Source organism: Macrosteles quadrilineatus, unplaced genomic scaffold (genome assembly GCF_028750875.1).
Source record: "Macrosteles quadrilineatus isolate MER2022 unplaced genomic scaffold, UCM_ALF_1.0 Scaffold_8__2_contigs__length_117827958, whole genome shotgun sequence".
Classification (NCBI taxonomy): domain Eukaryota; kingdom Metazoa; phylum Arthropoda; class Insecta; order Hemiptera; family Cicadellidae; genus Macrosteles; species Macrosteles quadrilineatus.
Window position 1 is genome coordinate 33,921,849 of NW_026542601.1, and position 13,707 is coordinate 33,935,555.

At 33.6% G+C, this 13,707-nt stretch overlaps 2 protein-coding genes across 2 annotated transcripts in view; both read left to right on the forward strand.

Moving 5' to 3' along the window:
* LOC129001646 (inter-alpha-trypsin inhibitor heavy chain H4-like) overlaps positions 1 to 2,773 on the forward strand; it is a 36,486-nt gene extending 33,713 nt beyond the window's left edge. Inside the window, exons 16-19 of the mRNA XM_054429015.1 lie at positions 160 to 198; positions 592 to 731; positions 1,992 to 2,128; positions 2,585 to 2,773. Coding sequence (XP_054284990.1) covers positions 160 to 198; positions 592 to 731; positions 1,992 to 2,128; positions 2,585 to 2,696 — 428 coding nt within the window. The 3' untranslated portion in view covers positions 2,697 to 2,773. The remainder of the gene's footprint in view (positions 1 to 159; positions 199 to 591; positions 732 to 1,991; positions 2,129 to 2,584) is intronic.
* Positions 2,774 to 7,142: 4,369 nt separating this feature from the next.
* Positions 7,143 to 13,707, forward strand: part of LOC129001015 (uncharacterized) — a 57,217-nt gene continuing 50,652 nt past the window's right edge. Inside the window, exon 1 of the mRNA XM_054428146.1 lies at positions 7,143 to 7,299. The gene's annotated coding sequence lies outside the window, so the exon portion shown is untranslated. The remainder of the gene's footprint in view (positions 7,300 to 13,707) is intronic.

Sequence of the window (13,707 nt, forward strand, 5' to 3'; positions counted from 1 at the left end):
TTATCCCCAAAATAAAATCTATTAATACTTGCAATGGAGATAAAAGTGAAGTGATTTGGACATTTACAGTTTTTAGGGTCCCCTGAGTTTTATTAGGAAATCTAAAAAAAAATGTTGAAACTTAAATATTAGTTTATTTGTTATACTTTTTGATTTCAGGTTTCATGGATGAAACAACAACAAACAAACTCATACCATGTAAGTATATGAAGTACAATATTATGAATAATAGAGTGCATTATTATAGTGTGAGAAAGTTAAACCAGAAATAGTCTACCGTCCAATATACTCTCAACATCACTCTCAGGCTACATGCAGACACTCAGGACTGGACTAAATAGACATGTAGTGACATGAAAATATCCATAAATTGGCTAAATAGTCAATATTTAAATTTCAGACTTCCAGATCACTGAACAGCGTCGACTAGTGCTCAACCGGATTATAGAAATTTATTCAGTCCAGTTGGCTGCACTACCAACACTAAAACATGACATCTACCTGCGTAGATGTAACAAATATAAAATGTAGGAAACATCACTCATTTTGCACCAATGCAGCATTAATTTAATTCATTGGTTTGTTTTTCAGTGGAAGCTTGGAGGAAGAAGAATCTCACATTAGAAGATCTTAGATGGCTTGACGGATTGATCGATCGAGAGAACGGAACAGTTACGCTGCCGTTGGGAGTTAACGGCACATACCAACAGTACAGGCTAGGACTAGATCAGGTCAGCCAACTCAATAGAAGTGGTATCAATAAATTGCCGAAGATGTAAATTTAAAAAATTTTATTTTGAATTAGTGTGTACATATTTTTTTTATACAAACTTAGATTATGTTTTATAAATCTCTAAAATTGTAATTTCTTGCATTGTACAGATCAAAACTGTCCAATTTCCAAATTGTCTTCATTATTTTCTATATAAAAAAAAAAAAAAAAATTGTTTGAAGCCATGACTATATGAGGAGTTGCTTATTAAAAAACGGAGACCTACACTTCCTTCCAGCCCAACAGACTTTGACCATAACTGATAAGGCAGTTTTTGCTGTCCGTATTTAAATTTTGTATGGAAATTCCTCCATACATTTCTAGACCACAAGATGAATGAAAATGTACAGTATATGCCCAATGTGCAACTATATGGACTTTAGAGTGTTTAGGTTCAACAACGGTAACACAATTTACGACCCCTCATAAATATAATTCAGGGCAGCATATGCTGAAACTAAGGTTGGGCCCGTGTCCTAAGCCAAGTATTGTTCACCTGCGAGGCAGCCGGTCCTTTTTACTGCTGCTCTACTGATTGCATTCCACACTAAAAGGATTAAGAAGACTAAATAAGTAATTTTCTTCCATATTATAAATACAAACAAAACAACCTGATATTGTTATTCGCAGAGTCTGCCTACATTAAGGCGAACAAGGTGGTGCCTGGGGCCCAAGCTTTTCAGGGGCCCAACTATTGAAGCTTTTCACACAGCCGTATATAGGTATTTAAGGAGGCTGGAGAGGCCCACTATTGAACTTCGCCTTGGGCCCCGCAATCTCTACGGCCACCACTGGTTGTGCGTCTAAAGATCTCTGTTAATTTTATACCAAATTTCACACAAATCGATTAACATATTTTGTAATCGTGACCAATGGGTGTATATATTGTCTGATTTTAATTAAATTAGTATGAACAGATATTTTTAGATAAACCACTATATCTCATTGTTTCAATATTGTATTTGTAATACTCACCTACCAACCTAGTGAGGACATTACCTAGTGTCTAAAATTACTTGTTGCTACTGTATTGGGCTCCCTAGTCCCTTTTAGTGCAAACTCAGTCTTGCAGCAGTAATAAATAACCGGTCACCTCACCTAGTGAACAATACTCACTCGGCTTAGCACATAAACCTAACGCTTAGGTTAAGAATAGACTGTCCATAAAACAGCTGATTCCTATACCTTCTGTCTTATGCAAAATTTATCTATGCTGTAGGAGGATTGGCCAATGGGAGAGTGTACCAACCCCGTGGCAGGCTTCAGTCATTGCCGTCATCTGCCTCACTGCGTACTGCCTGACATTGTATACAGTGTTGCCAGCTACATACGATACTACTGTCCACTGCCTAATGGGTAAGCACATGGTTAAACAAATAAAATCTATAGAACATTTTTTGCTACACCACTCTGTTTTAATAGACTTTCCACAAATGAACTAAGTTCAGAAAACCACTGTTTGTTGCCTACTTGATCGAATTAGATTTCAATGATTTCATTAGTAATGAATTTTGGCGAACACCAGGACATTATAATAATTTTTAGCCATTGAACATAATTAATTATCAATGTAACAAAATTTGATGTACCGTAACATTAATTTCGGAGGTAAAATCACAAAAAAAGTTTGATAAGAATACAAGTTATTAATTTTCTCTATTTTATGTAAAGTTTTGACGGTAATAAGATTAAAGGCCATTTTCGTCAATGAGTTTGGCAGTGAGTTCATAAGCCATCCTTGTAAATTTACTATGGCACCGCAGACTTACAAAAGTCAAAACTTATGACTAAAAATAAAAAATTTTGTTTCAGCTACGCAGGTATTTGCTGCCCAGACAACAAGTTTACCACTACGACAGAAAGAGTAGAAACAACAACAGGTGACACTGTTGCCACTACGATAGAGATAACCACAGAAGTCTGACTAGATTAAGGTTTATTTGCTTGTGTCTTGTGTATATTTGTATCTATTTTTTTAATAAAACTATTTTAGAAAGTTGATATCTTTTAACTATTAAATTATTGTTAACGTATAAACAAAATGATATTTAAAATACAGTAGAAGCTCGTTTAGAAGTCTCCCTTGATGACAAGTGTCATTTTCAAATACACTTGATTTTATAACACCCTAATCACATGTTGATGTTATTGCAAAACCTCTACAAGAATGAAGTTCCTAAGACAATGAGTGAGAGTAAAGTAAGGAAATGGGTTAGGGAGGGTAAAAAGGGCCCTGAAAGTGTCCATTATGAAGATGGCTCGGGCCTGGCTTTGAAGTTTATGGAGAAGGTTGAGTGCCATAATTACAAGAAATATTGTTGCTTGGATTCACAAGTGATATGAGACACCCTTGTTTTGTCTCCAGCAACAATTTGATTCAACATTTTATCCCTTTCTTCCTTGTAACACATTAAAAACCCAAAACACTAACCTTTTACCTTTGTGGTCTTCTGTGAGAAGTCTGGGAAGCCACCAAAAACACAATTCCTTCCAAAGTGGACATTTCCTCGGCCATTTTTAAACTTTCTAACCGATCTAGCTGCAAATGTTGCCACTCTGTTCACAAATTTGATGAAGCCAGTAAGTGACGAGTTGCCTCATTGCGGCTCACACGTGAACTAAAGAAAAACTATAGGCTACGCACAAATGGCCCTTACTTAAAAAACAACCCATTATGCACATGCATTATGATTGTGTTAAGCACAATACTACAGTAATTTTAAATGCAATCGTTAAGTATCCAGAGTACTGCCCACTGTTAAAGTACTAAGACTGTCTTTTTTTGTAGCCTAATATTTGTGAGGAGGATAGTTCATTGATCCCATTTAAATAAAGAAGCAAGACACAATTCTCGATCAATTATATTTTAACAAACTTTGATAATACTTCTTTGGAAGCTTCCACCGTTTGTTAAAAAGTCCGAGAGACAGAACTCTAAGATATTTCCGAGCTGCCATACCAACCGGAGCAAACATAGTTGGATGTTTGTTTTGTCCACGGACAAAGTACACTGTTATAAATTACTGATTCCTTTAAACTGTATGCGAAAACGCCAACTTTTTAACCGAACCAAACTGAAAGGACTACTTATTATATACAAATCGTCATCAATGTTTAGGCTACATTTCTGTTGTTTACAAACATAGCTTAAATACCGTGTAATAAGTAGCCTTTTCATAATGCACTGATAAAATTTTGAGGTTAGCGAACCGAAAAGTTTACCATATGATCTTTCCATTCCCCATTTTAAGTTACCCGAAAACAATGATTTTGCTGACGATTTAGAGAACTAAAAACGGCTGTTTTCCAGACAGTATGATGAACAATACATTTTAAAGATGAATTGTACATTATATTTTGTCTACAGTACATTTGTCTATTTACTCGAAAGAGATGTTTCTGATGCTTTATTTACATTGAGAAAATGTGTGTGTTTTAATAAGAGGGTTAAGGATTTTGTCTTCCATCTTCAGTTAAGAGTAGTGTGTTAGTGGTTAACCAGTATTTGATGGAGATCTTCTTTCCTTAAAAATAAATAATCCACTCCAGGATAATCAAACCTGAAACAAAAAATTGAAAAGGTGCTTCCTAGATCACAAATGTAGGCCTGTTTCGTTTCACCTTTTCATTACCTACGGTCTTTGTAAACTTTGTCTTTTAAATATTACACTTTCTCTGTAGGCCCTAATTGAATAGCTTCTGAAGTATTGAATTGAATCAGATGTATTTGATCCTGTGAATTTTCCAAATGGTTAGAAACTTGACCTAGCTGCTGTCCTTGATTATTGGGATTTTAAAAATTAATCCGAGCGAAGAAACATTTGATCTTAGGCAGTAAACAAAGCTGTCATGTCATTCATTCAGCAGTCTCGTTAAATAATCATCGCCTTGATAGACGCACCCTGATGTTTGACAGTGTCATACAAATTTAATATTATCCATTCGATACACAGCTACGGGTTCATGATTGCAAGTACTGTAGGCTTATAGTCTTTAGCCCTATGAACACCCATAGATTATTCATCAATCTAATTAACATATACCTATTTTTATCATGTTTCATATCCTCATCTAGAAAACACAAAAATCTTAATCCTGATCAAACAAGTTTGAATAAGAACAACCTGGCCAGTCACACACCACAGATCACACAAACAATACAGCCCATCCACCTCATCAATCTTCCACCCAAACTATCCACTGTTAATTTTACAGCGGCCTCCCTGATTTAAACCTGTTACACACCTAAAATCTCTCGGCCATTGATCAGTCAGCCTAATGGTCCACTCTACAGTACTATGGTCCATGCACAAAATTTAGGTGGGCTATTTTTTGTTTCGAAGTTAGGGTTGGGTGGGGGGGATGGAATCTCTTCCCCTCAAATCGTCTAAATTTTGTGAATGGCATAACTTACAGCTCCAGTAGCCAACTTTTAGGTTAGAGTAATGTCTTAGTCCTACTTTTGTAAACTTTATGGTACGTAGTTAAAATACAATTTATTAGCCTAGGCCTACGCTAGATTCGAAGGGATTTTCAATTTTATTTCAAAGTATTATTTGAAAAACAGCTACAGCTTCAGTACCGGTACCGGTACCTAAAAGTATTAAATTTATCTAACTTACCAAGTTTAACAAATTTACATAGATAAACATTTATATTATTCATGAATAAACAATCAAACTATTGATAAACAATGGTCTATTGGTCTGGTCAACGCAATTTTGACAGTTGTCATTACATTACTCTTCTTCGCCTTTTTATTTCCAGCAGGAGCAGAATGCACAATGTACACAACATTTTGACAGCCGGTGGGGCACACGGGAGGGATTAAGGCTTACATATTATCTTGTAGTGTCAGCGTTCGCCGCTAGAACTGCTAAGTTGAAAAATTTTAAATTAGTGTTTTTTTTTTAATTTTTAGTAATAAAATTAACTTTTTAATTATAAAATATTCTTTTAAAATTATAAAATTAATTTTTATTATTAAAATTAAACTGTCATAACATAACCTAACCAACCAGACTTGCTGATAATATAAAAACTATATAAGATAAAAATCTAATTAATGATTACTTATAACTTTTAATTAATTATAAAATTAATTTTAAAATTTAGTATTATAAAATTAAGCTGTCATAACCTAACCTAACCAACCAAACTTGCTGATATGAAAAATTTGTTGACAAAAAGTTAGTCAACGAGATTCGAACCCGGGACCTCCACAACACCAATCCGAAAAGCTACTAACTATGCCACGAACGCCGCTGAAATCACATCCTTTCGTTACGGACGTTACGGTAATCGTGTTGCCTCCATTGAGATATGGTTGCCTCCAGAGAAGACATTAGCCACTAGAGATATGACGTCACTACACTTTAGCCTTAGTCCCTCCCGTGCGCCCATTCCTTTTGCCAGCTGTCCTCCATAGAGGCTTAAAACTGTAACAAACAATCCCATATAGAGCATAACAAAGCCAATCTAAGTCCAAAATGGAAGGTAGTGGGCGTCGATTAAGGATTTACTGTGCAAACCACAATAATATCATTAAAATACGTAATCAATAGCAGAGAGTAGTACGAGCATACTCTAGCATGTTATAAGGTGACAATATCAAGTTTTATTGTCACAAACGTGTTTTTACTTAAGACTTTTACTAGTTTTCATTGTTTCGTCCTGCGATTATAGAAACATCCGTGACCATTTCATATTTCTTATTAACTTTAAATTGCAATTAAATTCACAAAGTCTGCAATACACCTTCAATCAATTTTAAATGACACTTGGTTTTGCTGCAGTTCTGCGGTCATGGGGTAGTTCCACCTCCAAAGGGCGGGGGCCACTGTCGGGTAATTTGGCCTAGGGCCAAAATTAATAAGTTACCGGTAATAAGAAATATGAAATGGTCACGGATGTTTCTATAATCGCAGGATGAAACAATGAAAACAAGTAAAAGTCTTAAATAAAAACACTTTTGTGGCAATAAAACTAGCCTATTATAATTGTTTTCAAGTATGCAAGTTTCTAATTAATTGTAAATCAAACGAATATATTGTCACCAGAATATGCTGCCAATCACAATACTTTTCTGTGTTCAGTTTTTAGTTGAATAATTATATTTAAATGAGGAGTTTAAAACAAGACAAAAACTTAACAATGATAGTTCAATTCATTACAAAACATAAAGTCCCTATTTCCCGCCATTGAGTTTCTGTTACGACCCAGTGTTTGCGTTGGCAGGGAAATCCTCGTCATTCGGGGAAATTTCGAGCGGTGAGATTGGCAGTACCGCTAACAATCAATGAAAGCTCAGTTCAGTAGTAGTAGATGTCATGTCAGTTGACAGAAAAGCTATACTCCATATAAATTACAACCGGTGAATTGCACGAAAGGGAAAATGCGGATAACGGGCAACATATTTGTCGAACTCAGGTTTTGGCTTTTGAAATGAAAGATTTCTTGTGCTTTAGGTTATAAATGTAGATAAGGTGCTTCAAGTAGGTGGTGACCACGGGAGGATATAGGAAAAGGTAAGGTCTGCTAATGTATTTCATTTGGGTATAGCATTTGTACCTTTATTTTAATTTACGAAAAACATTATGAGATTAGCATTCATTTTTGGGTAATTTTTAGTAATAAATTAAATTTAATTAGTCATACCTATGTTTATTCTGGGTAATTTTGCAAAATGAAGGGAGAACATCTATTATTTATTAGCCTATTTAGTAAGTGATACATCATCTAATATTTAATGTTGCGTGTTTTACTTATATTATAAACTAATTGTTTAAAAAATTATTATTAGTCTGTTAATTTCCTAAATATTTTGCTTAATGTACCGGTACTAAACCTTATAAATCAGCATAAGTGTGGAATATTTATTTAAATTTTTTTTTTTATTGTAGGCTACGGTTCTTTTGGAATATACACGTAATACAAATGCAAAGATTATTTTGAACCATAGGCATGTAAGGCAAGAATATCATTTTTATTTATAAAAATAAATATTGCAAAAATGTCATTTATTGTAAAAAATCATGTTAAAATTAGAAAACTTTGTGAAAAAATTACTTTAGCTCAACAATCTTTTATTGATGTCGTTATTTAAAATATACAGTAATGTAGAACTTTCCCTCTTAGCTTGTATATGTAAACCAAACTTCACTATGGGTCTATACAATTAAAAATCACTCTGTGCCTATTTTGATTTATGCTCGTTCACCGACATTGATTGATTGCGTTCAATATATGTGGCAGCGACAAAACAGCTGATTTTTCAGCTGAATTTATTTACCAACTCCATCGAACCCTTTCAAAACCCCAAGAAACCACAACGATTTTAACAGCACTAATAGGTGGTTTAAAAAGTTTACTTAACTAACTATTTACCGGTTGAAGAGAAATGTGAATTTACATAGATTTTATTAAAAACAGTTACACACCCACTATATGTCAACACATCTCAACCGTGCAACAACCAAAACATGTTATAAAATTCTTAGTTTGATTTATTCAGTACCTGCAGAATACAGATAATTAATTATTGATAACTTCATCGAAATTCTAGCAAAAGTATTTTGTTGCCATGGAGATTAGTCAATGTTTACTTTAAACAGAGGATTGCTGTAGGTATTTGTTTGTTTTGAGTATTACATAGTATTTTCATAGCCCTTGAAAATCGTGCAACTCAATAAAAACGAGTAAATAAAAACAGAAATACAGAGAGAAAAGAAAAGGGAAACTTAGTTTATCAAACACTATTTATATTTACTACAACAAAAATGCTTTAGCCTATCATATAGGCCTACAATTTATCGATGCAATTTTTCTCGTGGCTTGTTACTATAATAGTCTGCGATTACCTTTGAGCCAAAGTAAAAATAATTTGACAGTAATTTGGCTCCCGTCAAGATTAGATAAAATTGTTCTGTTGACGAAATTGTAGCACTTGCCTACATTACGTTTGAATGGCGTTAAGTGGCGTGGAATTCGGTCACAAACAATAATTTTAGTTTCTATTGTAAATTGTTCTATTGAAAATGTGAAATGGCATTTCAATGTAGGTGTTGAGTGATTCTAAAACGAACGAAACGAAACTTTTTGATACTTTACGTTTTGAAAAGTTAAGTTTGTTCATATATTTTGACGATTAAGGAGGCTAAACCCACTGACTATACATTAATCATCCTTAGTCTGCGCTAAAACATAGCAGTATTCGATAGTGTAGTGTGGCATTGTATGATTATTTAGAACATCACATAAAATAAATTGTAATCTACATAGTAAATAGAGTTTCCCTCGTTGTCCGCGAACACGATAACTCTAGTAATTAAGGTCCGATTTTGATACAATTTAGCACGAATGTGTAGCACGAAGACCGGAATGTTATGGGGGTTTCAACATTTTCCAATTTGGTTTTTCAAATATTTATATTAAAAAAAATTGTATATTGAGTTTTTGTAGAGATACTGGTTGCGCAGAAAATTCCTTCCTTGTAGCAGCAAATCTTGGTACTAATTACATTTATTGTTATTTAAATAGGGAATAAATCAGACAAGTTATCAAGACGATTGGAAATCAAATCAGAGAAATGGTAACTCTTAGTCTTCAGGATTGGTGTGGCGGGGCATTTTTGTTTTGGATTCTGTGGAACCAATTTATATAATATTAAATGTCGGTCAAGTGGGTTGTCGATCAAGTGACTAGTCGGCCAAATGGCAAACGCCCTATTTTAACAACAAAGTAGTCGTTTGCTGCAACGTTTGATCTTACAAGTCTTTCATTTTCCCACCTCTATCACTGTAATTAGTGTTAGTCAACGAACTGATAAAAAAAGGCTGGCAAATTGTTCTTAAATTTCCTTCTAGTTTTAAAGAGAGACTATAAATGAATCAAACATGAGGTTAGATTAATCAAAGTTAACACGTTCTTGAAATTTAACACCTATCTATAAATAGGACCTAGGGTTATTTTAACATTAGGATAAAAATGAAATTACATGAAAATAAAAAGGAAATAATATTAAATTTCCCAACTAAAAAATACAATTCATGGTATTTTACATAAATGATGATTTACTGATTTTATAAATGATGAGGCTACTCGTATAAAGAAATAACTTAACACTGGCTACCAAATTAAAGTTGTGTTGTTTACTTGCTTATGCTACCTTTTGCTTTTTAACAATGCTTGTAGACATTTCTATGGTACATTAGACATTATTTAAATGGTAAATTTTGTTTTAATCTTTTAATTTGATTATTTAACTGACGAATGGTCCGATTATTCGGTGTTAACGTGAGACCTACTGGGGATAGGATAAGGAGATACACTTTCATAACACCATCAACTCTAGAATAATGAACAATATTCATCTATTATTGACTTGGATTTGGGGCCATAACCGTGAAATCGAATTTATTTTTTCATTAATACACTCATATTTTAAAGTAACTATGATCTACTTCTATTTATACAAACATCTTATACAAGGATTCTGGCAGTTCTGAATGTTTAGCCAAGGTTTAGCGCAACCACTGTTCTAAGAACTAAAGCCGATTTCGCCAAAGGTGTTGCGTCCGCTTATGTTATTTTTACATTATATTTCTGCTATTTCTTCTGTATCCGTAATCTTTTTGTTCTAGCCCTGACAAGTGACAACCTTATGCAACATATTCTCAGTAATCTTTTAATTCCAGTTATCCATACAATAGATTATACAATATATTATAAATGCATAGTTGTACATAACTTACAGTAGTTAAAATACTTAAAAAACGTTTTAAATCGCAAAGAATTTTAAACTATGTTGGTAGCTTGAGTAAACAATAGTATATTTCGTACCTAGGGCCGAAAATGAAGTATTGCCGGCTCGAGATAGTTTTTAAGTTCGAGACGAAGTCGAGAACTTAAATCGATCGAGAGCTGCAAAACCATTTCGGTCCGTGGTACGAACGCTATTTTTCACCACACTATACCATATTACCACTATTCACCACTATAATAATGCACACTGATAGTCAACACAACTACAACTCTAAGGTTACGTGATGAAATAATTTGAGGAATCAGCCAAAATAAAAATAAATAGTTGCTAGGCAACGGTGACAATAACACAATTGTATTGCAATGCTATGGATTTTGATTGTGTATTTAAAATGCATTCATGTTTTAAGTAAGTAAGCGGAAAGCTGATTTTGCAGCCCCGGCCTGTAAAAACCTGCTCGGTCCTCAAATTATGATGACAGATGGCATGGCCAGCAAAACGTAACCAATTAACGTATGTAATACAGCCAAAAACATCATAGTGTGGTGAAAAAGTTTTTTTCTATCTAGCTAAAATCAATACAGTTTAGTTCACGGTGATTTATTAAAGCCACTAATTTATTAACAACAACAACAACAACAACAACAACTGAGCAAACTAGTTTTTTAGTAGAACTCAAAATCAAAATTTGGTAAAAAGATTGTTTTCCAGTATCTACGAATCACTCCATTTTAATCGGTTACACCTTTTTAGCAATGCCAAATAAAATATTAACGCCATTTAAAGTATTTGAATTGGCTTTTGATGATTGCTTCGATTGTGTATTTGCAATTACTTTTCGTGCAGTAAATAATGCTCTGATGGAATTGTTTATTCCAATTCCATAATAATAAGCTGAACAAATAACATCGCCCGTCCATAATGCAATTCTATAATCAACGATACTTGATCAATGATAACGTAGGTTTCATTTCCTCTAGTATCATAGTCAGTCATGTCGCTCTCTATTATTCTAATTCATAATTAACATAGTTTAACCGTTGGTTTAAAGTTGCACTAAATTTTTGTAGTTTACCTTAATTTAAATTCGATTTAATAACAAACTATCAAACTTTTTTGGTTGAAATAAGATAACAGGTTTGCTGTAATATATTATCCTAATAGTTCTCATACAAACTTTGCAACTACTAAACCACTTGGGATCACAAATAACGATTTACCTAAATCTTGCAGAACGATCTTTTCAACATTTTGTTAAAAACGATAATGAATTTCAATATTGTCGTATTTACCTTATCTTCTCTTATATAGTAACCTATGTTAATACTTGTACGGAATATTGTAGCACAAAATTAAGGTAGTTCCTTATAAGGGAAATACGCTAATAAAGGTTACTAAGGATCGATAGTGAACAAAAGCACAAAAGTAAATGGTAGTAGCGCCTTCGTTAATCCGTAGTAGCACGCTAAACAGAAATGTAAGAAGATTGCATTCACTCGCTGCAGGCGCTGAGACGCATATAACAACAGAACTGATCCTTTGATATTGGAAACTGCAGTTGACTTCACATAAGTGAACCATCCCATCTGTAGCATATTTTATTTTACAGACAACATGATTGAATGCAAATTTTATACTTTTTAATAATTATTGTAACTTAAAATACTGTCGAAATCGTAAAGATTAACTCCTAATATGTTTACCATACCTACATGATATATTTTAGAGGACATACAAAAAATTGTGTACTTTTAAAACAATGATTAAATATTATACCTTGATTTTAGTTACAGATCAATTCCCATGCTAAACAACTTTAAAATTAGTTATAAGGTAAATGGGCTACGTTACGTAGCGTCTGAATATGTTAGTATTGACTAAATATCACTTAAGGGTAGCAAGCTGGTTTAGTGGTTGAGCGCGAAGCATCAATTCTTGGGGATCCGTGTTCAAATCCCGCATATCACAAATGCCACGTCCATCTTGCCTTAAGTACAATAATATGTCAAACTGTCCTGGGCCTAGGATACAAAGGGAGGACATTACAAAGTTGTATATTGTAGCACAGAAAACATACTTAGTATGTGTTCTGTGATTGTAGCCTTAATCCCCCCCCCCAAAAAAAAAAAAAAAAAAAAAAAAAAAAAAAACAACGGTCATGGTAACTTGGTAAAAACCGTCTAGGCCTAATTGATGTTTTTAGCTTGTCCATCACTACCATTAAGGTCTCTAACGAATTTTTCAACAAGACAAAAAAACGTTAAGGGCAAAAATTATCACGCCAAAAATTATTGAAATCTACATTTACGTTGGAAATTCAAATATTTGTGTAAGAGATGCTGAAAAATATACCTTTCAGTTGAGAAAACATTTTCCTCTGGTAACAAAAAGGGAACAAAAGGAGGAGAAATAAAAAGAACATCAGGAAAGCCGTAGGTCGGATAATTGGATGTTTCGCTTCCTAGAATAATTGGTGGTTTTGCTCTTTGACTGCAAGGCGCTTCATGAATCAAACCAGAGTTTGTACTTCGGGGATTGTGATTCATTATTTAAATGCGATTAATAAAAAAATCTGTATTAATATTATTTGCGTGAGGTACCTGTAATATAGGCCTACAACAACAAATTAACTAATGTAAAAAATTGCATTGGCACAGTCAAAATTTAGCAAATTAATGTTAAGTCCAAATAAACATTTTGTGTTGTTTACTTGTGTTTAGTCTCGCTACAAAACTGTTTCCACTGTAACAAGTTGTGTTGTTATACTGACGGAACCTGTTTTGATTTAGAATACAATGCAAATAATTTATCATTTATGTTTTTTTTTTTATAGCAATCGTTGTTGTGTTTCCTTGTAAAATTTGTAGTTTTGTCCATTTATTCCATTTGGAAACAAATCCTAGGTACGATAAAGTTATCATATCCTCCCTCTTATGTGAGTAATGTTTGCTTGTGTGCTTGCTTGCACAAAGATCTCGAAAACGGCCTCGGTGATTTCCATCAAATGTTGTAAATCATTGATTTCTGGCCTAAAAACGTGTTTAATGCAGTTAAAACTGCTAACATAAATCTAATTGCGTACAAAAATAAATTGAAGTTCAAAGCTGCTTAATAAGGCCTTATGGGCTGCCAAGTAACCATGCTGGTTAAACAAAAAAGCCGGGAAAAGTAA